At 42.7% G+C, this 23,807-nt stretch overlaps 2 protein-coding genes across 4 annotated transcripts in view; one reads left to right on the forward strand and one right to left on the reverse strand.

Moving 5' to 3' along the window:
• Positions 1 to 21,736, reverse strand: mylk4a (myosin light chain kinase family, member 4a). Of its 2 annotated transcripts, XM_028976635.1 has the most exons (15): positions 21,342 to 21,736; positions 15,020 to 15,242; positions 4,926 to 5,013; positions 4,320 to 4,815; positions 3,898 to 4,166; positions 3,384 to 3,489; positions 2,665 to 2,758; positions 2,466 to 2,575; positions 2,150 to 2,291; positions 1,994 to 2,064; positions 1,788 to 1,916; positions 1,545 to 1,697; positions 1,384 to 1,462; positions 1,209 to 1,292; positions 1 to 1,113 (listed from the first exon to the last, which is right to left on the reverse strand). In XM_028976635.1, the coding sequence occupies exons 1-14, from the start codon at positions 21,389 to 21,391 to the stop codon at positions 1,233 to 1,235; spliced, it is 2,070 nt and encodes a 689-aa protein (XP_028832468.1). In that variant the 5' UTR covers positions 21,392 to 21,736; the 3' UTR covers positions 1 to 1,113; positions 1,209 to 1,232. The 2 variants fall into 2 exon arrangements, with proteins under 2 accessions (XP_028832468.1, XP_028832467.1); XM_028976634.1 differs by lacking the exons at positions 15,020 to 15,242; positions 21,342 to 21,736 and adding an exon at positions 6,948 to 7,702.
• The window catches only part of wrnip1 (WRN helicase interacting protein 1), a 15,198-nt gene continuing 7,916 nt past the window's right edge, over positions 16,526 to 23,807 (forward strand). For both annotated transcript variants that reach the window (XM_028976636.1, XM_028976637.1), the window contains exons 1-3: positions 16,526 to 17,091; positions 19,990 to 20,184; positions 21,428 to 21,669. In XM_028976636.1, coding sequence (XP_028832469.1) covers positions 16,540 to 17,091; positions 19,990 to 20,184; positions 21,428 to 21,669 — 989 coding nt within the window. In that variant the 5' untranslated portion in view covers positions 16,526 to 16,539. The remainder of the gene's footprint in view (positions 17,092 to 19,989; positions 20,185 to 21,427; positions 21,670 to 23,807) is intronic.

Consider the following 23,807-nt stretch of genomic DNA (forward strand, 5'->3'; position numbering starts at 1 on the left):
AACAATTCAGCCAAAATTTAATAAGCAAACATTTTCATGATACATCTTTTGATTTATATAGTATTAGATTCAATTATGGCTAATAAATATGTATAAATAATTGTTTATTATCTATTCACAGTGATCAAGCTTGTGTTTTTTTTTTTGTTTTTTTTTTGGTATTACCAATAAATTATACATATTCCAGTACTGTTATACTAAAACAGAAATCACAAAATTACACAACGTATTTGCAAATTACATGATGATCATTCAAGACATAATTCAAGGTGATAATTCATGGTACCATAGGATGCCCTTTTTTTCTAGTTCAGCTTTCGCCATATTCTTCAGATGAGGAGACTAAGTTTGGACAGCTGTATGTAATCTTTTTTCTCAATGCAATCACCAACCCCAAGACATACTGCATGTTCAAAGAACCAAAAGTAAAGGAATCATTTAGTTGGCTAGGTGATTATAAAATATGTAAATCTATACAGAGTTAGTTAATCAATGTACAACAATTGAAAGGGACTTGAACACAGTACGCTTAGCCTAAATAAGCCAGGCCTTGCTCACTGTCATCAGTTCTTTTCGATTAAATGAGCTAAAAATAAGAGTCAGATATGTTTGTACATATTTTGGTAAAATTAATATAATGAGAACAAAAGCAAACTATATATTGTGCATGTCAATTGGAAGACTGAACTATAACATAACTAAATAACTAAATATAGTTTGCAGGAAAATACAAACTTTTCTGTCCAGCTCTGAGCAGCTTTTTGTAGGTCAGCATGGGCCTATATCATATGCATAAGACATGTGGACTTGACCAATTAATCCTGAGTTATGCTGGATATGCAGATGTAAAGTAGGTTTTATGACATGTCTACGGCACCAGTATGCATTTGCATACTTAAGTGATCTTAAATGCCTCCGGATTTTATTTGCTTGCTCTGTGGAAAAACATAACCCCATCATCAGCATCATCAAAATGTTGCGTTGTGTTTATATATAGGTGTACACATGGTTAACGTCCAAGAAAACTTCAGGCAGGTAAGGTCCAGTGATACTAATGGCAAGCAGAGGTTCTGCATTATTGGTCCATGTGAGCCACTGGGCTTCTAGAAAGCTCTGTGGGGAAATAAACCAAAAATTAGCACCATTATTACAGAGGAATCCTGAATCAGAGGTTTCATATTTCTGTTTAAAGTTAACATTGTGCAAACCTTAAAGGAGACTTTTGTGGAAATTTACGATAAACTCTGTGTTGGAGGCAAGCATGAGTTCCGACGTGAACGGCACATGTTCTTCTGTAAAAGATCAGTTGACAGACAGCATGTCAATCAAGGCATCTCTCAAAGGATCGATTAGTGTAACAGTGGAAATGAAGAAACTGCCTGCCTTTTCACGAAGCCTGTGATGGAGGCAAGGGTCAGACAGCCATGGGTGCCTCAGAGCTTCAGCTGCACCTATCCTCCAGCTGTGGAGACAATGAGACAGTGTGGGGACCTGGATATACTTCAGCACATGTGCGGGGGGAAAAAACTGAACCACGCTGGTACCTTTTGTTGTAGATCAGGAGTTTCGAGATGAAGTCCTTTGCTTCATTTGATATGTCAGTGAACTCCTCTTCCTCAAAATTCCACTGGCAAGCAAGAATGTTGTTCAGGGTCTCATTGTCATCATCACCCAAGAAGGGGGACAGGCCACTCAGGCTGTAGGAGCAACACAACGTGTGTGAACGAGTGAATGTGTTTTTTTTGTGTATACACTGTTTGTGTGCTGGTGTGCATAAAGCCACTTACAGCATGTAGGTAATAACACCAAGACTCCACATGTCCGTGTTGAAGGACACAAAATCATAGTTGATCACTTCAGGTGCTAGGAACTCTGGCGTGCCAAAGTTAATTCGCAACTTTTCTCTGGGCTGATATCTGACAAGGACACGGCATTTTAAATATATTTCATTTTCAGGCCAGATTTAACGTATTCGCACAAAAAAATTACTTACTTTCTTGCCAGGCCAAAGTCAATGATCTTGATCTTATTTGTGGCTCTGCTTATACACAGAATGTTCTCAGGCTAAAGCAGAAGAAACAAAGCAGTGAATTAAACCGTGTGTGTTCTCATATTTACCTGTTTTTGTACCTATTTGTAACACATGTACCTTCAGGTCCAGATGAAGGATGTACATTTTGTGCATGTGGCGCAGACCCTCGCAGATCTGCCTGATAAAAAGCACAGTGTCCAGTTCTCTCAGGGTGTAGTTTTCATCAATGATCCTGTCAAAAAGCTCTCCACCATCCACGCTGCAAACACACATCACACACGTCATATTTTCACTCCACTCTCTATGATGTACATACTATGTCCTTATTCCATAACTACTATACCATGTTTTTTTATCAGTGTGTTTCCCACAACATGTTAAAAGCAAACACTAGAGGGCACCAAATGAAATTTTTATAGACTAGGTTACGTACTACTCCAGCACCAGAATGATGTCGTTCCTGGACTCATATGCCGCATAAAGTTGGATCAGGTTGGCATGGTCCAGCTGGTTCATGACCTGAATCTCATTCTTTACCATTTCCTGGCAAAAATAAATGAATGAAAACACAACCGTTAGCCCCGACATGCTGCCTCCTGATCTGAGACTTTCCATTGAGGTGCTTGCTGTACCTTTTCCTTCGGGGTTCTTGCTTTGATTATCTTGGCTGCCAGCGTGAGTCCAGATGAGTTTTCCATGCACTTGTGCACCTGACCAAAACGACCCCTGAAAATACATTGAGAACTCAGACACGGTGGTACTTTTACTCTATAAATAAAAGTACCCTTTCATATTCTCGGGAGGTTGTCTTATTCAGTAACAATATCTCCCTGTACGAGGCCTTGCCAAAAGGCCAGGCTTATTTGTCTCAGATTAAAAGATACTCAAAAGACAACAGACATGAGCATGACCAATCGGTGACTGTGCCACTGTTCCAAAACTGACTTGTGTGTAATACCAGTGAGTGGGGAAACCTTCTCTCATGAGACGTTTTCCTGTCCCGGCGCACTCCTACACCCTGTTTCATTAACAGCAAGTTGAGCGTCTCTTTGAAGCACTAAATTAGCCCACAGTGATTAGCGTCCAGCTGGCTCAGGGTTCCAGTTTCACATACCCCAAACGCAGGAGGGTAAAAATATCTGCCCTGACTCTCAAGCTATGAAAAGGGTGAGGAGGGACAGAGGGGTACAAGGATCTGGGAGGGGGTGACAGACTGTGCTGAGGTTATGCAAGTAATCTTTCTGAACCGATTAAAGAACAAATGTGCCTTCACGCTATCTCGCATACATTCTGTTCTGCAGGTCTGATTCCAAATCCTGATGTCAATCAAAAAAAAGTGAAGAGAACGTACCCTCCGAGGATCTCCTGCCTGTTGATGGTGTAGAAATTACTGATCTGGTTCGGCTTTGCGGAGACAATCCGATGGCTGAAGGGAGCTGACGGGGGTGGGCTGCTATCTGCAAGTCAGAGTGGAAAGAGAGAGAGAGAGACAGAGAGAGAGAGAGAGAGAGAGAGGAGGGTCAGAAGCAGTATCTGTATTTATCAGCTTGCATGGCACCTGATAACTCACCATAACTCACATAATCAAATCAGCGGAACATGCATTCTGGGCCTGGTGTAGGCAAGGTGGCACAACCAATTGGATATTCAAATGTAGTCATTCAGACGCCCAAAACGCTCGGGTGGTAGTAGCCTAGGGGTAACACACTTGCCTATGAACCAGAAGACCCAGGTTCAAATCCCACTTACTACCATTGTGTCCACACTTAACCCTAAATTGCTTCGGGGGGGGACTGTCCCCGTAACTACTGATTGTAAGTCGCTCTGGATAAAGGCCGTCTGATAAATGCCGTAAAAATGCTTACCTATGATATAGACTGGTTCGTCTGTATCATCCGCATCTTCATCTTCTTTCTCCTTTAAATCACCGAAGTTGATCTTAAATTCCACACCATCAGCTTTGAATATGGCACACATGTCTTCATTTTCCTGAGGCCCATTTTCCACATCTTCTCCCTCTGCCTCCTCCACTCTGCTCTTTTTGTGCTCCTCTGTTTCACTGTCCTCTTCTGTAACTCGTCGATCGCTGATGGTGCTGCATTCTTCTGTCTGCTCCAGCGGCGCATTTCCAGAGCTGTTAAGCAGCAGAAACAGTTTAAATGTTAAAGATGGTGGAGATCCACCATCAGCGAGAGACATGGACATTTTCAACACAGGCTTTCCATGGAAACGTAATAGACTCGTTACACTGTATAGACATAGTGGTTGACTCTGAATGAGAAATTACCTTTGAGATGAGGAATCCTGTGTAATTTCACAGAAGACGTTCACAGAAGAAGTCTCCGGTTCTGTCTCAGCATCATCAAGCATGGATGGACTTCCCGTCGCAGCAACTTCTGCCTTTCCGATGGCCAATTCTTTTTCTTCTTCTGTCACCTCTGAAGCCTCAGTTTTCATCTCTATGGCAATGTCTTCCTCGTTTGAAGTCTCAGTTTCTTCTGACTCTTCTCTTTCTTCCACCTCTGGTTCATTGAACACCACTTCTGTCTCCCTTTCCTTCTCTGGGGCCTTTTTGGGCTCAGCTGCAGGTCCCTTGCGACCATCTAAGATCCAGAAGCTTTTGTCCATAAGAGACTGGTTTGCAGTAGGCACCGGAGGAATCTCCTCGGACACTGCAGCCTCCACAATTGAAGACTCAATGCTGGCTGAATGCTCTGCATTTTCTCTGTTGAGTTTCTGTACCTCCTCAAACAGGAGAGCTTGCTTCTTCAAGGAAATACAGTCTGTTGAGGATGAAAAATGTAGAGCGCTTTAAAAACATTATAGTGTGTGTACAAACCACGGTGGTCTGAAGTGTTAATTATGTGCATGAGCACACTTGCTGCCTCTCTACCTGCTGAATCTGGAGGCTTCTTCTTCTTCTGTGCTTTCAGATCCTTCAGGCTCAAATGAGGTTTTTCTTTCCCTTCTTTTCCCTTATACTTAAAAAGGATGAAGAGTGGTGGGAAAGAAAGAGAAAGGAAGAGAAAGGAAAACTGCATAAAGGATTCTTGGACCTCTGAACATAAGGGTAGATGACTTTAAAAGTTACATACTTGACATTTACATGAAAGTTTCTAGAAATATGAATGAGCAATAAACCCACAATGTTTTACCATTGTGCATGAAGCAAAAAAGACATGCTCAGCAGCCTTCTGCTAGATTTGACATGATTTAAAATGTAATGAAATCATACAGAATGGATCTGGTGGAGCATGCCAGTAATGGGTCAGTTTGGATAAGAGGATTGTGGGTAATGTTGTCGTTAGTGGTGGAAAACACAGTGTCTCATCCAGATCCTGTGTATGTATTCGTAACAGGGACAGGCTCAACAGACACTCCTTTTTAAGAAGACAGCAGCAGATTATGGGGTCCCCAGTTTCGGGCCCCCAAGTACCGGTCTATGTGAGAGAAAAGAGATATGCTAAGCATGAGGTTGTCATGCCGATAGAAGTTTTTTTAAGGTCAAATGGAAAAGTGGGAGGACAGGAGGGGGAGTTCTATGACGTCCGTTGGCAGGCAGAAATCTGAAGGCTCGGGGCAGAACCGACACCTGACATGAGGCCCGATGACAGTAAGCATTCCGGAAGATTCCAAGAATGTTTGTTGTGATCACTGTGGTATATGTTTCATATAGCTGTGTGTAAAGTCAGCACATACTGAACAGTACGTGATCATTTCTGATCCGAAGGCCTTAGTGACCCAAGAGTTTTCAGACATTAGGACTTTCCAGATTCCATTCACTTGCATTCACTTGCCATTCAAGTGTGGAAAATTATTTATGGACATAAATATAAATATAAATTTTACTTTCAATGTAAAAAAGTGATTTTAAACCATCAACCAAGAGAGTGGCCAGCCAAGAATGGCTGTCAATGCATTTATACTTATTCCCAAAGGGTTATGATCTTATACCCAACCTTATATACAAGGTTCTCTAAGAATGTTGTGGGTTCTGTGCATATTTAGGCCATTTATGTTTTACAGCTGTTTACAGCTCCAGGAACTAGGCTTGGCTAAATAGTAAAGTTTTGGAGAAACTCCCAGTTATTGATCTGGTTTTTCAGTTTCAGTTGACATGCTAAGCAGAATGTGTCTACTGGTGGAAAATACTGGACACTTGGAGTGACTGGGTCAAAACTTCATGCCAGTTGTGGCCAGTCTATGTTTATTTTAAGCTCTTTATATATGAAACAGAATGTTCACCCTGTAACATTAGTATTCAGCAACATTTCTTCACCCCATTAATCATTAACTGTTTAATTTGATAACCGTGGGTGCTCAGTGGCTATATAGATACTCATGGCTTCAACCTTTCATGCTGAAAGCTTTTACGGGTTGAGACAAAGGCTGGTTAATCCATTAAATTGTGTGTTGTAATGCACAATTCAGAATGCACAGCATTTTCTCTGAAAGGACTTCTATAATTGATTGGTATCTGTCTGCAAACGTGATTCCACAAACATGATTCCATAAATGTGAAAATATGCCTCCAGCAAATTCGACTTCCTGCAATCTTACTACCAGAGAAGACATTCCGTAAATAGTGACTGCAAGCATACACCCAGCATCGTCAGCTGGAAAATACTCATCGGACAGGTCGACAGGGCCTGTGTTGACCTGTGAAAGTGTGGTGTGTGAAGTGAAAGATATGCATCATGCTTCATGTCCTGCACTCAAGACCTGAATAGGCAGCAAAAGCATGATAAACACTTTTGAGAAGTTTTCTTGGTCTCTATGCCTTGCACATTGCAGGAGATGGATGTGGTTGTCCTTACCAGTCAGCCCACTAACCTCCAACCTGTATTACCCTAGAGCATTCTCACCATCCCTGGGGCAAATATGGCTGAAATCATTGTAGAACTATCTAACTTACCTTAGAGGACATAACTTCATTGTTTTCATTCTGTCCCTGTCTCTTGGCCTGTTTTCCTTTGCACTCCTTGAGTTTGGGCACCAGTGTGGAGATGATCTTGTTCCTCCTTGCAGCAGGCTTTCTAAACATAAGATCCACAACTTTGGAGGTCTTCACGCTCTCCCCAATGAAGCTGATGACTTGCTGGATGCCCAGGACCAGTTTTTCCATCCCCTCCAGCTTCTCGGCCTGCTGCTCAGAGCGCTGGTTAACAGCACACATGATGGTGCTCATCTCCTGACAAATCTCCCTCACAGCTGGAGGTCGAGGAGGCAGTGGAGCTGGCACATTATTCTCCTCCTTGTCCACCTTGAGGTTCTCGACTTCCTTCTCGATGCCGTCAATGTCCTGTGACATGCCATCAAGTCGGCTTAGAACCTTTTCCTGGATGCTGATAAGTTTGTCCATCTTGTCGCTCAGAGATTCAATTCGGATCTGAATGAGGTCAATCCCAGTGTGAGGTCCTGAGGAACTCATGTTCTCAAACTGGGCCCAAGTCTGCAGATGCTGTTCTTCGATAAATGCAGTTGGCTCTATCCCTTTTTTCCCCGCAAATCACCGAAAATCAGATGTGAAACAGCGTACATTCGAAAGTCTTCCTTCTCTCAGATTCAGCTTAGCAGTCCTGTGCCTCGCCCGACTGGAAATGGAATTAAGGACAGGAGCTGCCTTCCCTAAATGTAAGACAGGAGTGAGGGGGTCATGCGTCAGCACAGGATGCCTCTGGCCCGGAGTGGGGTTGAGGGCTGGGGGCTGTTGCGAGGGGGAGGGGCTTGGCTGTCAGACACATGAGACATGTCGAGTGTTAAAGCCCCTGCGGCATTCAACTGCCAGGTGTCAATGGGGTCTTGGAAAACACACTCACATTAACTCTCATACTCACACAGCCCCCAATAAAGTCCTTTAAATACAAGCATGGAAAAAGAAACCTAAGCGTGTTCCTGATCTCTGATCTATGAACATGCAATGTGACGGTATGTTGAAATATTATCTCCTGATAAGTAAACATTCTTAAAGAAGAATTCATCTGGCATCTGATAGCCTCTTGGCAAGCTACTGTTTTTAAATGGAAAGGAACAAACAGGTGCTGGTATGTTGGTGGGGGGGTTCGATGTTTGACCAATTCTTCAGCGGATATTTTTTGCTCAGCTCATAAAATTAAGCTGCTACAGTCTAGGAAGGAAGACAAGAACATTACATGAACTACAAAGGTGGAAGGAAGACACCCTTTGGACAATCTCAGTGCTATCTCTAGATAGTGTGATCTACTCGTGTGATGTAGCTGTCCCCAGTGTCGCTCAACAGAGGGAAGCAGCCCCTCACTTTCTTGGTCTCTACCATGAACTCGGCACCTGAGCTGAAACCCAAGAATACTGGTAGATATGATTTATGTAGTGACACACTGCTGACACACACATCCAGTGGACTGGATGAAGGAGCTTGTTCACCATCGCTTGGGACAGTTACAGATCAATTTTAACTTAGAGGCTGAAACTCAAGCCTCTGCCCTCAGCCACATAAACCGACGTCAGGGTGCTCAACCTGACGTAGCCTCATAACAACATTTTCTAATGGATAAAAACAGAGTAAAAAACATGCTAATGGTGTTCACATAGTTTTCATAACTAATAATGCTTGACAGGTCAAAAGCAAAATAAAAGTAAAATAGATCAGGCTTTACTACACTGAAGTCGGATCTTATTTCTGTACTATTTCTACTATTATCGCAAGCAGTGCCTGGGAAAAAAGCAAACAACAAGGTTGTTCTGACAAATGAGACACGAATGGGGACAAAGTAAACCAAACCAGTCACACCTGTCTCAAGGGGCAGCAAATGACAGTAGCGGTGCGGACAATGCACATTCTGTGCAGCTGGTGGCACTTAATAATGGCTCATAACTGTTCAGATTGTACTACTGTAGACTATTTTGAATTTTGACTAGTTATTTTTCCAGATTTCTATATAGTTATAACCTAGCCTTTCAAGCAATCCCTAACAGTACATGTCTATCAGTAATGAAATTACCTGAAGATGTAAAAATTTTAAAAAGTCATTTTTATGTAGATATCTAGAGCTTAAAGGACTGAAAACTGCAGCAGAATTTAAAATAAAGGTTCCATTAACACTCAAAATCTATCATTGGCTTTAAATATTGCTGATATTTGAGACTGCACAACTCAGATCCATCAAACAGAACCCTCACAGCTCTTAGCAACAAAGGAAAAATTGTAAACAGCCATCATCCATTCCATGCGACACATGACCACTGAGATCCAGTTTATAGTACTGGCAGCTTACAGTGAAACTTGAGTGACAGCCATTCACCCTCCACACTCAGACTGCTCTTCTGCTGAGTGGGAGCCTTGATGTGCCAAGTGGAGCATGCTGCCAAACACTGGCACTTAAACCCATCACCACAGACATGTGGTAAGAACTGCAAAATAATTCCCTCTGCACATAATAATGTAAGTAATGGTTTATAAACATTATATCAATTTTTAAATATTTCTTTCTGAAAGAATCAAGCAAATTAAGTTTGTTGAGCTACATTTACAGTAAATATTAAATACAAACAATGAGTGCATTCAGAAAGTATTATTATATACAAAGTGCATCACTTTCCCCACATTCTTTTCTAATGTTACAGCCTTATTCAAAAATTGATTAAATGCATTTTTTTCCCTCAGAATTCTACACACAACATCCCATAATGACAATGTGAAAAACATTTGCTTGATGTTTTGGCAAGTTGATTAAAAAGAAGTAAGTTGAGAAATCACATGTATTCACAACCATTACTCAATATATTGTCGATGCACCTTTGGCAGCAATTACAGTCTAAAGTCTTTTGGAATATAATGCCACAAGCTTGGCACACCTATCTCTGGCCAGTTTGGTCCATTCCGCTTCGCTGCTCCTCTCAAGCTCCATCAGGTTGAAAGGGAAGCATTAGTGAACAGCCATTTTAAGATCTCTCCATAGATGTTCAATTGGATCCAAATTTGGGCTCAGACTGAGTCACTCAAGGACATTCACAGAGTTGTCCTGAAGCCACATTTTACATTTTGGATGTGTGCTTCTGGGTCATTGTCCTGCTGAAAGATGAACCGAGTTCCAGAGCGCTCTGGAACAGGTTTTCATCCATCTTTCCTTCTATCTTAACTAGTCTCCCAGTTCCTGCAGCAAAAAAACATCCCACAGAATGATGCGGTCACCACCATGTTTCACTGTATGGATGGTATTGGCCTGGTGATGAGTGGTGCCTGGTTTCCTCCAAATGGGACATCTGGCATTCACACCAAAGAGTTAAATCTTTGTCTCATCAGACCACAGAATTTTGATTCTCCCAATTTTGTTTGTCACTCTACCATACAGGCCTGATTGGTGGATGGCTGCAGAGATGGTTGTTGTTCTAGAAGGTTCTCCTCTATCCACAGAGGACCTCCAGAGCTCTGACAGAGTGACCTTCATGTTCTTAGTCACCTCCCTGACTAAGGTCCTTCTCACCTGATCGCTCAGTTTAGGTGGCCGGCCAACTCTAGAAAGAGTCCTCGTGGTTTTGAACTTCTTACACTTATGGATGATGGAGGCCACTGTGTTCATTGAGACCTTCAAAGCAGCAGAATTTCTGTAACCTTCCCCAGATTAGTGCCTAGTGTCTACAGACAATTCCTTTGACTTCATACTTGTTTTGTGCTCTGACATGAATTTCTCTGTTTTTTATTTTTTATTTTTATAAATTTGCCAAAACCTCAAGTAAACATTTTCATGTGGTTATTATAGGGTGTTGTGTGTAGAATTTAATCCATTTTGGAATAAGGCTGTAACATAACAACATGTGGAAAAAGTGAAGCTCTGTGAACACTTTCCACAGGCACAGTATATTCTGAAAAATTGACGAGGAGCATCTTACAAGACATATCAGCTATTTTGCCAATATAACTGGGATCCCCGCCCCTCCAGGCTACCTTACCCAATTCCCTGCCCCTCAGTTTCAACTGGAACACTCTGTTCCAGGATGATTCAGGGTAGTGTGCGGCTGGTAACTTGATGCCTACAGGCAGTGCCAATTAGACGGTGCCAACCCTTGCTGATCTCTGGGACGATTGGGGAGGGGACACGTGCAATCCCACAGGGAAACCTAACACCTGACCCTGGCTCGGCATCAGCATGGCGCCCCCCTGTCTGTAAAGTAGCACACCATTCAAACTGGGCCTTTTCAATATGCTTTGGGGCCACAGGCACCTATAGGGTCCTACATTGGTTTCAACTGCACATGGTAGAAAGAAAGCAATTTGGATGATTTGGAGAAGTTACTAACATTACTAATAATTTTATGTTTTAGACAAAGTCCCTGAAAATGTATGTGCTGTCAATGAAACCATTACGCCTCCTCTGTCTTACTGAGTTTACATTGTCTTGTACAGCCTTCAAGTTGACAGCAGATGGCAGCATAAATCTACAGAACAGACTGTGCACCATTGGTTTCATAAATTCAGTCAGGCATGTTAATGTCATGACTTCAGTCAAGCTCAAGATTAAAGTCTGCAAAAATTAAACATTTTAATGACTGTATGTAGATTTGGAATATATTGATTCATATTCATTTTTTCATTAAAAAAGAGCATCTAATGACAATCAATAATGGTGATGATAGCCATAGCACAAAAAATAATTTTGCTGTTTGTATAGTTCATTATCCAACATTTCACATAACTGCTGTATAATTTCAGCATGCATTTCAGCATGAATGTTCCCCTCAAACATGTCAATATAAACATTCATCATGACTTTTGTCAGTCAAATGCCATGCGTGTGCGGTGCAAGGAGAATTCTGTGGTGAACACTACTAGAGAATGTAGCTAGTTAATAAAAACTGAAAAAAAGAGAAGCCAAAGTAGAAGATTTAACTGAGGGCCTGGACCAGGGCCTGATAAATGACTGCATGACTGTGGTCTCGTGTTACTGCGTCAGATGGAGCAGGATTTACCCCGCTTTATCAATTACGCATGAGCCAAGTCTCCCGAACCAAATGTTCTTTTCAAAGAGCTGATCTGTCAAGGGGTGACTGTGTCGCCACTGCCCTTGACGCCCTGAGGTTCTGCACTCTTTGTCCTTGTTTCTACAATAAATACAGGATATATAAATGGAGGTAATTTATGAAGTGTTAAGAGTCAAAAACACTTAACAAGTGTTAATATACTCCAGGGTTCAACTCTAAATGTTTTTGAATGAAGAATGTTTCATGTGATTGCGTTATCCTTGTGAACGCAGTCAGTACAGCCTTTAAGTATACTGTACATACTGTATATCAGCTGTTTATCACCTGATCACTAAGGGTGACAAGTTAAAAGCAGAGGACACATTTCATTGCGTGCACAGAGTGCTGTTCTTGCTGTACTTCACAATGACAATGACTTCACTTTCAAAATGTGCAATACTACTTCTGTCCCTTTCATGGGAGACACCTTAACAAAGCTGCCTCACACATGACACACATTACGTCATCAAGGTTTGCCACCCAACAGTGCTGTCGCAGTTTAAATTATTTTCATGACCGTAATAGAGGCTTAGCTCATAACCCATGATAACTATGTCATAGTGGTGGGGATTTTTGATTTATAGCTCAAAGGACAGCAGCAAAGAAAGAGAGATGCTGTTTGTGAATACTTCACATAAAATGCTGTCAAAACACGACTCGTATTTCACATTGCCATGTAGTGTCTTATTTCTTCTGCTTCTAATTTTCGGGTCACTCAATGGTTACACATTTAAAGTGTTACCAATAACTAGAACATTAATAAATAATAAGCATTAATGATGTGCCACTATAATAAAAAGAATGAGTTAATTGTCCTTAATTTGTTAATTATCCTAAATCTTTCCATCTTTCAGGTCATTATTTCACCTCATACAATGAATGAGCATTCCCTCTGAAACCATATAGTGCAGATTGTAAAAGTCATGACCTTGCAGATAAAGCTGACCTTTTCGAATGCCATATATTGTGGATGTCAGTTTTACACTGATGAGCAGGCTTTTTGAATGTAGAACAAAAAAATGGCAAAAGTGGATTAAGAAACATTTTGTTATTGACTGACAATTTTTTTTCTATGCAAACATTCTCCTTCTAAAATTATGCAAAAAAATGCCTTTACCCTCAGTAATGGGTGGAGCATTAGTAAAACTCTGTGATGATGGGGGATGGAAAAAACATAAAATTAATAATCATTATTTATTTTAGAGGTTTAAATGAAATGTTTTATCGCCTCCATCTGTCAGGCTGCAGGTGTATGGCTTAGTACCTTAGCATCTGAGAAGGAGGCACAGGGAGAGGACGCTCTGCTCTTGCGTCGGTAGGACAGTAAATTCCACAGACGGCGCCACAGATATGTGGCCATAAAACATACACTGCTCACAATCCACACATCCCTGCCCCTGACGAAATTCTCCATATCTGGGCTTCTTGTCACCTCTGCCTCAATATCGGAATATGATGGGTCTGAGACTGGTTCTGTCCACTCAGAGCACATGTAGAAGAGTGTGCGTCCTGCAGTGTAAGACATTCACATGCACACACGCACAGTCCCCTCCTCCAAACTCCGTCAGCACTGAGGGCCCAAAAGGACAGGCGCACTCCTCCTCGTGACAAGAGAGACAGGTGCTGCAGGAGTAAGGTTTAAAAAACCCAGGGCCACTCATTCAATCTATGGCAGTGCAGCAGTGAATGCTGGGTAGCTGGATGTAAAAACGGCACCATTTCTCCTCACAGACTATTTTCTGCATGCATGAAGGCTTCTCGCCTGTGTGACAACTAAATGGCACCACCCTTATACACAAAAATAAAATACATTTTTACAGCCAGCAGTATAGACCAGTCAGTACAGATAAAAAAAAAACATTATTTTTTCTTTATGCTAACATTTACAGCCTGAACATTTATTGTTCAAACTTTTGAGAACAGGGTTACATTAACATATGGAATGGAACCAGAGAAGGATCCAATGCTCCAACTGTCTAAGATCTTGGGTTACATGGTCACATGTCACCTCTGACATGCCTTTGACAAAGGGCACATTAACTGTATGTGACTGAAATCTACATTTCTTATTATGTCAGCAATTTCATTTGGAGGGCTGGACCTTTTATCCACTAACCCTGCTTGTACTGGATGGTGTCTATGATGTATGTATTTCTCACATGAACAGACAGATTTATGCTTTTAAGGAATTGTGCCATAACCTCAAGCCCCAAGAATGTTTTTTCTGTGGGGCTTTTAAATCATGCGTTCAATGTGTCATCAAGTTCTCTAGGCCTACTATGTACCATCGAAATGTGGCAGCAGTGCCGTGGTAACACCAGGCCTCTCTGGGAACAGTCTACACCTTGTGCCAAGCACAACTTCACTGCCAAGCAGCATAACAACCCTGTGGAGATGTAAGTCCAAATAGCGTACAGAATCTTTTGTCCTCTACGGTGGCTGACTTTTGGCTTTTGTTTTTGAATTAATATAGCACATATCAACAGCTCAGTGATGGAGGCATGATGTATAAATAGTGCTGGTCTTTCTGGTGACACTATTTGGTTTCCAGCAAGTATAATGCAAGGGCAAAGTAATTTTGCCACTGCATTCTTAATTGTAATCAAGATCTTCCAAATGGAAAGAGAAATGAAAGAACCTGAGTAATGTGTGTGTATGTGTGCGTGTGTGTCATGTGAGGCTGATTTATTTTTATTTATAGCATTTATATTTTTTGCTGTGCATCATGTTCACTTAGAAGAGCTAAATGAGGTTTGGGAGCAAATGAAGAACAGCAAAATATCAAATAAAAGTGAAAACCAGCACCACCGCCCAGTTGAACTTTGAAAACAGCCTCCCCTGCTGGAGGACTGCTGTGGAATATGCTGATCTACATCAACTTCTCCACTAGAGGACAGAAGAGATCCATTTCTAAACATAGGGTCGGTGTGCTTGTGGTTGAGAAGTACAAGGTGAGTTGTAAGACTTCAGGATACAAGTTATCCTCCTTACCTGCAACTCCGTGTACTTCAGCTCCCAGAAGCAACGCAAGGTCTCCACCCTCTCCAGATTGTGAATGAAGGCCTGTTTCCCCATGCCAAGGCCGTCAGACGACTGGTAAATGACCTTTAACCTGGCGACCTTCGCTGGTGGAGTTTTGGCATCACAGCCCTTGCTCTTTCTGGGAGAGATGACCTCTGACCCCTGGTGATTATGAGCAGGCTTCTTGTCTGAGCTACAAAATGAGATAAGAAGGACATTGAAAACTCAGGGTTAAATGTATTGTGAGTTAATCCTTTAAAGACTAACTGGAGTCAGCATTATCTTTATTATAGTGATGGTAGTAGCCTAGTGGGTAACACACTTGCCTATGAACCAGAAGAGGTCACAGTTTCAAATCCCACTTACTACCATTGTGTCCCTGAGCAAGACACTTAAGCCTAAGTTGCTCCAGGGAGACTGTCCCTGTAACTATTTATTGTAAGTCGCTCTGGATAAATGCCATAAATGTAAAATGTAAATGTTATAGTGTGCTGTAAGAATGCTCTAGATCCCTGAATAATAATATTTTATTTAATTATTTTCAAAAAATATTACTTACTATAAAATTCCAAAAGGGTCCAAAATCGGTCAAATTCATTCCACATCACCAGACCACTGCCTGACCAATGTGGACCAATAGCTTCAAAACTGGGATAATGTTTTAATAAATAATAGTCATCATTTTCAAGGGGTTGGCGGTTCTGCCTACAGGATTTAATCGTTTCATCTTGTGAGTTTCATTCCCATTCTTTTCAGGAAAGCTTTGATGTCAGGGATGTCATCTGTATGAAATGTTTTAGTGTGTGTGTGTGTGTGTGTGAGAGAGAGAGAGAGACATGTTGTTATGACACGTGTAATAACATATTTCTCAAAGTTCTAACACATTTCCATGACTTCTCAATTACTCCAAGGTCAATTTTTATGACCGTACGTTTCTATGCAAAAGCGGGGGGAAAAGTCATACTTAAACGACAATGTTTCTTTCCCCGAGGTCGGCCCTATCAGACTCAGATAATAGATCAGCTGTAATTTACATTTATTTTTAAAAAGAAGACTGTTGTCGTTGAAAAACGTAGAAAAAAAAGTCCTCGCAGTCTTATGGGAAATTTGTATTCCATTATATGTTCATGTGTCAGACAGACTTCAAAGACTTTTAATGCTTCGCATTTCGTATTCCAAAACTTTTCAAGGCCTCTTTTCAAATTCCACGGCTTTTGCAGGCTTTTAATGAGCGTAGGAACCCGGGTTTATGTGTCTCTCCCGTTGACGACACAGCCTGCAGACTACAACACCCAGACTCCCTCAGCAGCCCCGGGCCCGGCTTAAAAAAGAGAATAATAAATACGTTCCCACGTATTTATGTTGTGGTACGAAAACGTGTCAAATGAAGGGCGATGGGGGTGAATAATAAAAAAAAAAGAAACTTTGCAAAACGTAAGATGGGTCAATAGTTCCGCTGGGGTCAAAAGTGTGTGAGGCGCGAAAGAAAGATGGCGGAAGCCGAAGTGACGCCTGACAGCCCCGCCACGGTCCGGTGTCCTGTCTGCTCCGGGGAGTTCACGCCCGAAGACATCAACCTGCATCTGGACCGCTGTCTGATTAACAGCGAAGCCGCGGACCTCGCCTCGGAGAGCCGTCCGCCCACCAAGAGGCCCCGCGTCTCCGGCGAGCCTCTGGCCGGCGGCAGCGCCGCGCCGGGCCGCCCTGCCGCCCCGCTGTTCTCGGCGTGTCAGAACCGGCATAAAGCCGCCGCTGCGGCCGACAAGCAACAGTTGCCTCCGGACAAAACGCCCACGGACGCCCTGTCGGGCAAAGGCACCAAACGCGGCGCGCCTGAGGGGGAGATGGCGGTCCCCCCGGCTCCGTCCCCCCGGGCGATGCTCCGCAGCGATAAGCCCCTGGCCGACAGGCTGCGGCCCGCCTCCCTGGAGGAGTACTTCGGGCAGAATAAAGCGGTGGGCGAGCGCACCCTGCTGCGCTCCTTGCTCGAGTCTCAGGAGATCCCGTCCCTCATTCTGTGGGGTCCTCCTGGCTGTGGAAAGGTAACGTGACCCCCCCCCCCTCTGTGGTTTTTTTTTTATTATTATTTATTTTTATTGCGCTCTTGTACTTATGGGGAGAATAGCAGGGGTATAATATAGATAATATCGTGCACGCCGAACCTCCAAATGCCAGGTTCATTATCCGTGTACATAATTAAATCATAGCAGGCCCTCAAATAATAGAACATCGCCACAAAAACGATTAGAACCAGTTGTAGACCAAGAAAATGATCACAAGCAGTGCAATAGATTTTAGAATGCATATTTGCCGGTTATATTTCAATCCTAACTAGTGTGCCTCATGTTCTACACAGAACGTTACTGGCTGTTTCTCACTGGTTGTCACAAATTTAGAATATACATGCAGTACAGGCCAAAGGTTTGGACACGCCTTCTCATTCAATGTGTTTTCTTGATTCAATGTGTTTTCTTTATGACCATTTACATTGGTAGATTCTCACTGAAAGTATCAAAACTAAGCTCATCGAGAGAATGCCAAGAGTGTGCAAAGCAGTGATCAGAGCAAAGGGCGGCTATTTTGAAGAAACTAGAAACTTTTTTTTTGTTAAGTACATAACTCCACATGTGTTCATTCATAGTTCTGATGCCTTCAGTGAGAATCTACCAATGTAAATGGTCATGAAAATAAAGAAAGCACATTGAATGAGAAGGCATGTCCAAACTTTTGTCCATGTGGGTGGGAGAATTTGGGAAAATTGAAGACCAGTCGTGCTGCTGTATTTCAAGACCCCCCACCCCCAATAGTGAAATCATAAACGAAATAAAAATATATATATGTATATACATATTAAATTATACTAACTAAAGATAAAACATTTAAATACTGTGCAGTATCTTTATAAGAGAAAAGTAAAACTTTTCTGTACAATGAACAGGACAAACCGGACATCATGTAGGATGCTTGTAAGTGGATATGTTGGATATTTCAAAGAGGGCACACATGACAAACATGTGCAAAATGGGTCAGTATGTTACCAGGCGCATAAGGCTGGAAGAGTATTGTTGTTGAGGTGCATCGAGAGCTCTGACTGCTTGGGGGAAGAAGCCCTTGCCGTGTCTGCCAGTTCCAGTTCTGATGCTGCCGAACCGCCTGCCAGGCAGTAGGAGGGTCCTTCATTATGTTCCGAGCTCGACGGATGAGGTGTTTCTCGTAGAGATGGGAGATGGTGGAAGTGGAACCCCGATGATGTGCTCTGCTGTCATCAGTTTGTATTGGTTGTAGACCTGCTCGAGGAGAGTTACAGTAGTCCAGCCGTGAGATTACTAGGGACTGAACAAGTATCTGGGTGGCCTGTGTGGATTGATAAGGGCGGATCCGTCTGATTATTTGCATAGAAGTAATCTACACAAGTGGGAAAGATTGGTGATGAGAGTTGGTTGTCTATAGTTACTCTGTTTTTGTGACATTTCAGTCCGGTTCTCTTTGGATTGGGAGTGATTTTTGTTTGTGGGGTACAGAAAGTAAAAATGAGTGAATGACCCAGCAAGTGTGAATTTTCATGAGTATTAAACCAAGCTCAAATTCACTTCAGTGATTTTAGTTTTTTCTTCTTCTTCTCCTGCGGTGGAAACAAAAGAACCACAGGCTAGTGAGGCTTTTGGTGCAGAAGTTCCGTTGATGTTTCCTCACACGGCAAGCTGCTTTGAAATCGGGGCGACCAGTGTTGACAGTTGACGGGCACTTAGAGCCTGCAGCTGTTATGGAATGTCCTGTGGGTAGGTTTCACATTCTTCCGTATCAAAGCGCTTCCACTCTGAATCAGATGGAGCTTCTGGCCTTGACGTTTTTCTGTAATTGTTCCTGATTTAGGTCGGACCGGAAGTAGCTTTGTCACGCTTGCCCGTGTACCTGTTAACTGTGGAAAAAGATGGTCCATCCGAGGTTTCTATGTCCTTTCCGTCTTCATCATTTTCCAATTGGAATGTTTCTGCTCTATTTATGCATCAGCAGTCCATGAAATTCAGTGATATTTTTGATGCCACTTTAGCCAAATTTATTACTTGAGCTACAGAACCCTAGTTGTAGGTCATGTACCCCCGAGCGACATTAGATTTCGTGCAAAAGGTGCAGAGGCTGATGAAGGGGGCTGTGAGTCTTCCATGGAATTTATTCTGCTCTTCATTGCTGCTGTTCCTCATTTTAATGATTTAACCTTGAGTGAAAGTGAACTGATTGCCATTGTGAAATGCTGCAGCACAGCACACAGTAACACAACGAAACGTGTCCCCTGCTTTTAACCATCACCCTAGTGAGCAGAGGGCAGCAGTGCTTTGCTCAGTGGCACCTTTGCGGATTGGGGTTCGAGCCGGCAACCTTCTGATTACAGGGCCGCTTCCTTCCTAGGCCACCAAAAAAAATAAAATAAAGTGAAGTGATTGTCACATGTGATACACAGCAGCACAGCACACGGTGCACACAGTGAAATTTGTCCTCTGCATTTAACCCATCACCCTGAGTGAGCAGTGGGCAGCCATGACAGGCGCCCGGGGAGCAGTGTGTGGGGACGGTGCTTTGCTCAGTGGCACCTTGGCAGATCGGGATTCGAACTGGCAACCTTCTGATTACGGGGCCGCTTCCTTAACCGCTAGGCCACCACTGCCCCTTAATTGCGCTCCTTAATTTAACAAACAATGATGCCACACGGTTCACCGTATTAGCTGCAATACTCCATTGCCACGCCTTTTCCTAAATATATGGTCACTGCTTTTTTCTTATAAAGCGTCTGTTTTTTTCTGGGTTGCAGTGGCAGAGACCTTTTTTCAGATGTTTTTTTTTTTTGGTTTCAGCACGCATCAGAAAAAAACAGTGCCACCATCCTCAGTCAGGTGTTGACTATGACTTGCCCTTTTTTTTCTTATGTAATTTCCATTCTCCAGACAACTCTGGCTCATATTATCGCCAGCTCCAGTAAGAAGAAGGGAACCGCTCGATTTGTGACACTTTCTGCCACCAGCGCATCGACCAGCGATGTACGTGAGGTCATTAAGCAGGCCCAGAATGAACTCCGCCTCTTCAAGAGGAAGACCATTCTCTTCATTGATGAGATCCATCGCTTCAACAAGTCCCAGCAGGTGAGAGGTCTGTCAGCACCCAAAGGTTACCAGGACTCTGAATCCCCAAATTTGTCCAAGCTCACCTTCCAGTAATCCCGCTGTGGCAGGACCAGGCTATGGGGCGTCTTCACTTCTCCCCATGGGAGCCCTTGAAAGCTATAACTGGCACTCGGGACAGGCTATCTGCAGCATCACAAGCATTGTGAAAGTTGAGTCCTGAAGTACACAGGGGCTTATAATGCCTGAAACAATACTCATGGTTTATATTGCTCTGCCACTTCATGATTCTAGGAATTTCAGGAAGAAGGGAAAGATGGATGGATTGATGAAAGGAGGTTTTGTCTGGTGTTGGGGACCTGGATATGGTCCAGAAGTCCAGAAGCTGCATGACCCAAATAGGGCAGATTGAGGTGACCTGGTAGAGGATAGTAGAGTCGAATTTCCCTGCTCTAGTCGAATTTGAACCGGCACTGGCCTGCATAGAAAACATCTTGACTAATTAGAGGCTCGCAATTAATTATAGCCCTGAGCCTGTGGTATGGTTAACCACGATTTCATTTTTCTCCCACATATCAGTATGTTTTTAAACTGATTCCACAAATGCACACCTCCAAGAATGCACATGGGCATTTCAGCATGTAGTCAATATTTAGTGCAACGTTCTGTGATTTGAATCTAATATTTTTAAGTCATTTATGTCACAACTTCGATCTTCCCCTCTATTTACATACATGACCTTAGTAAGGAAAATAAAGCATTTATTTAAATCACATTTGATGTGTGTTCTAAGATGGATAGTGTAATGAAGTGTGCCTTGGTTGCTGTTGGTTCATTTGTCAATATTTGTGCCATTTATCTGTTTGATTGAAGATGAAGTTTTGCACATTATTATATTGTTGAACCCTCTGGAGGCGAGACCCACTCAGCGCTCAAACCAATGCGACCACGTGGGATCCTCTTTCACATGCACATTTTTGGCATAAGAACCTCAGAAATATAAATATTATTTACATGTAAAAAATAATTGAAAGTGATTAGTGTTTTTTTGTCTTCACTATAAGTATTCTTTGCATATCATTATGTAGACAAGTATGTTATTACTCACAGCATTTTCAAACGTTGGAGCATTTCAACTTAAATCGTATTTGGATTCAATGTGAAGTTGGAACACTTACTCATTAGCGACTTTAGTGATGCTCAATGCTTTTTTCTCCTTTCCTCCCATGGCTTTCTCTCTCTCTCTTGTCTCTCCTGCGTTCAGGACACCTTTCTTCCGCACGTTGAATGCGGAACGGTAACGCTGATTGGCGCGACCACCGAGAACCCCTCCTTCCAGGTGAACAGTGCCCTGCTCAGCCGCTGCCGCGTGCTGGTCCTGGAGAAACTGTCAGTGGAGGCGATGGGCTCGATCCTTCGTCGGGCCGCGGACTCGCTGGGCTTGCAGATTTTACCGGATCACAGTGCCCCGGAAGATCGACCGCTCAATGGATCACTCCAGTCTGAGTAAGCTTCAGTGTGTGGGTGTGTTGGTGTGTGCCCCGCTACCAGGAGTGCATCCCTTGTTATCCTGGCATGTGGGGAATTTGAGATGGGCCTATCCTGAGCCAATCTGCGCTCTGATTGGTTGAGCTGAACTCTTTTTGACTCCCAGGAGTCCAGTGTGGGTGATTATTTTGGTTATTTATTTGTCGTCTGGGGCTATGATTGGCTGACAGTTGTTCTAACCCCAACGAGCTCGTGGGGTTTTGGGGTGGTGGGGGTCAGAAGAGACAGCTGGTCGCTGCTGGCACCCGACGCTCCGGCAGGTTTTACAGGCGGCCGGGTTCGTGCCTGCCTCCCCAGTAAACACAGCCTTCGGAGACGTGGTGTTCAGTGTCAGTATCATGGGCCTGTTTGTTTTATTAAGGCCTAAAACCTGAGACCAGCTCTGCAGCCAGAGCTGCAAGGTTAAAATGCCACTGAGTTAACCATCAAAATTCAAATCTGGGTAACACATTCACGTAACATTTACATTTACAGCATTTATCAGACGCCCTTATCCAGAGCGACTTACAATCAGTAGTTACAGGGACAGTCTCCCTGGAGCAATTTAGGGTTAAGTGTCTTGCTCAGAGACACAATGGTAGTAAGTGGGATTCGAACCCGGGTCTTCTGGTTCATAGGCGAGTGTGTTACCCACTAGGCTACTACCACCCTACGTAAGAACCAGGAAATCAGAAAGTTGCAGGTTCAAACCGCACTTACTACCATTGTGTCCCTGAGTAAGACACTTAACCCTGAGTTGCTCCAATGGGGCCGTCCTTGTAACTACTGTTTGTAAGGGCATCTGATAAATGCCGTTAATGTAAATGAATGACCGCTCTAGTTAAAATATTATGAAACTTCTGAAACAAGACAAAAAAAGACTCACTGAGTCCTCCGTCTCCAGTTTAACATTAACAACAGGTGATGCAGTCCACGTGGAATTTTACCTTATTTTACTTTGGCATTTCAAGAGTTTCTATATTTCCCTCTGGTTAAAACAGGAAAGCATTTGAGGTGCTCCGTCAAGAAGTTTATTGGAGGGGCTGGATCTGGTGGGTTCTTTGTAGACCCTTTAAAGTATAATCCATGGATTTTTGGGTGACTTTCAAGTCAACAGAAATTGTTAATCCCAGGGGACAACAAACAATATTATGTGTGACAATGAGATGGCCATGGCAAGGAAGGGGGGTACGCACATACAAAAAAATATATATATGGGTAATGAGCTGAACTTAAAAGAAAAGATCTAATTTCACATGAATGAGTAAATATAATATACTAACTATATATACAGGACCGTAAATCCATATTTGTATTTTAACCTGAATGACCCATGAGTAAGTATATGTAGATCCCCGTAGTGTCAGCAAACCAACTCTGTGCCACAAGATCTGTGAAGGTCTTCTGTGGTATCGGGAACCAATACGTTAGCAACAGACACTTAAGTTCTGGGGTTGTGGGGTTGGACCACTGTGAATCAGAGTCCAACAAATGCTCTTTCACCTGCGGAATTTTTTCTGTCATTAACCTAATACGGTTTCAACAAAGGCATGTACTTGGTCAGCAGCAACGTTGAGCTTGGTGATGCATGCCACCTGAATGCAGCACGTCCAGTCATCTGGCATCACAGTTTGACCTTTGTCAGTCACATTCTGGTTGTAACTGTAATCTTACTGTGTAAGATGTTTACTAAGATTTTTAAAATTAAAGTGAAGTGACATTGTGATGCTCAGCACACTGTGCACATAGTGAAATGTGTGTCCTGCTCATCACCCTTAATGAGCAGTGAGCATCCATGAAAGGTGCCAGGTAAGTGTGGATGGTACCTCGGTGGCATTTTGGAGGTTCAGGATTTGAACCCACAACCCTTCAATTATGAGTCTGCTTCCTTACCCGCTAGGCCACGTCTTGATTTGAAGAATCAAACATATGCTCATAAATATTGAAAATATGATCATTTCTTTATATATTGCAATAAATTATAATAAAAATGCATCAACTTATTTAATCAAGGCAGAACAAAATGGAAGGACTTGCGCTGTAAGACCTGGACCTAAGTGAAATAAGGGATGGGGACTGTCCTGAATTTTCTGCCTACCATCAGCATAATCGGTTGG

The sequence above is a fragment of the Denticeps clupeoides genome, chromosome 4 (assembly GCF_900700375.1).
Source record: "Denticeps clupeoides chromosome 4, fDenClu1.1, whole genome shotgun sequence".
NCBI lineage: Eukaryota > Metazoa > Chordata > Actinopteri > Clupeiformes > Denticipitidae > Denticeps > Denticeps clupeoides.

Coding starts and splice junctions, on each gene's coding strand:
- mylk4a (XM_028976634.1), bottom strand. CDS start 7,463: ATGAGTTCCTCAGGACCTCACACTGGGATTGACCTCATTCAGATCCGA. Junction 4,816..4,925: donor GAAGCCTCCAGATTCAGCAG/GTAGAGAGGCAG, acceptor CATCCTCAACAG/ACTGTATTTCCTTGAAGAAG. Junction 1,698..1,787: donor GGTGTTATTACCTACATGCT/GTAAGTGGCTTT, acceptor TTGCTCCTACAG/CCTGAGTGGCCTGTCCCCCT.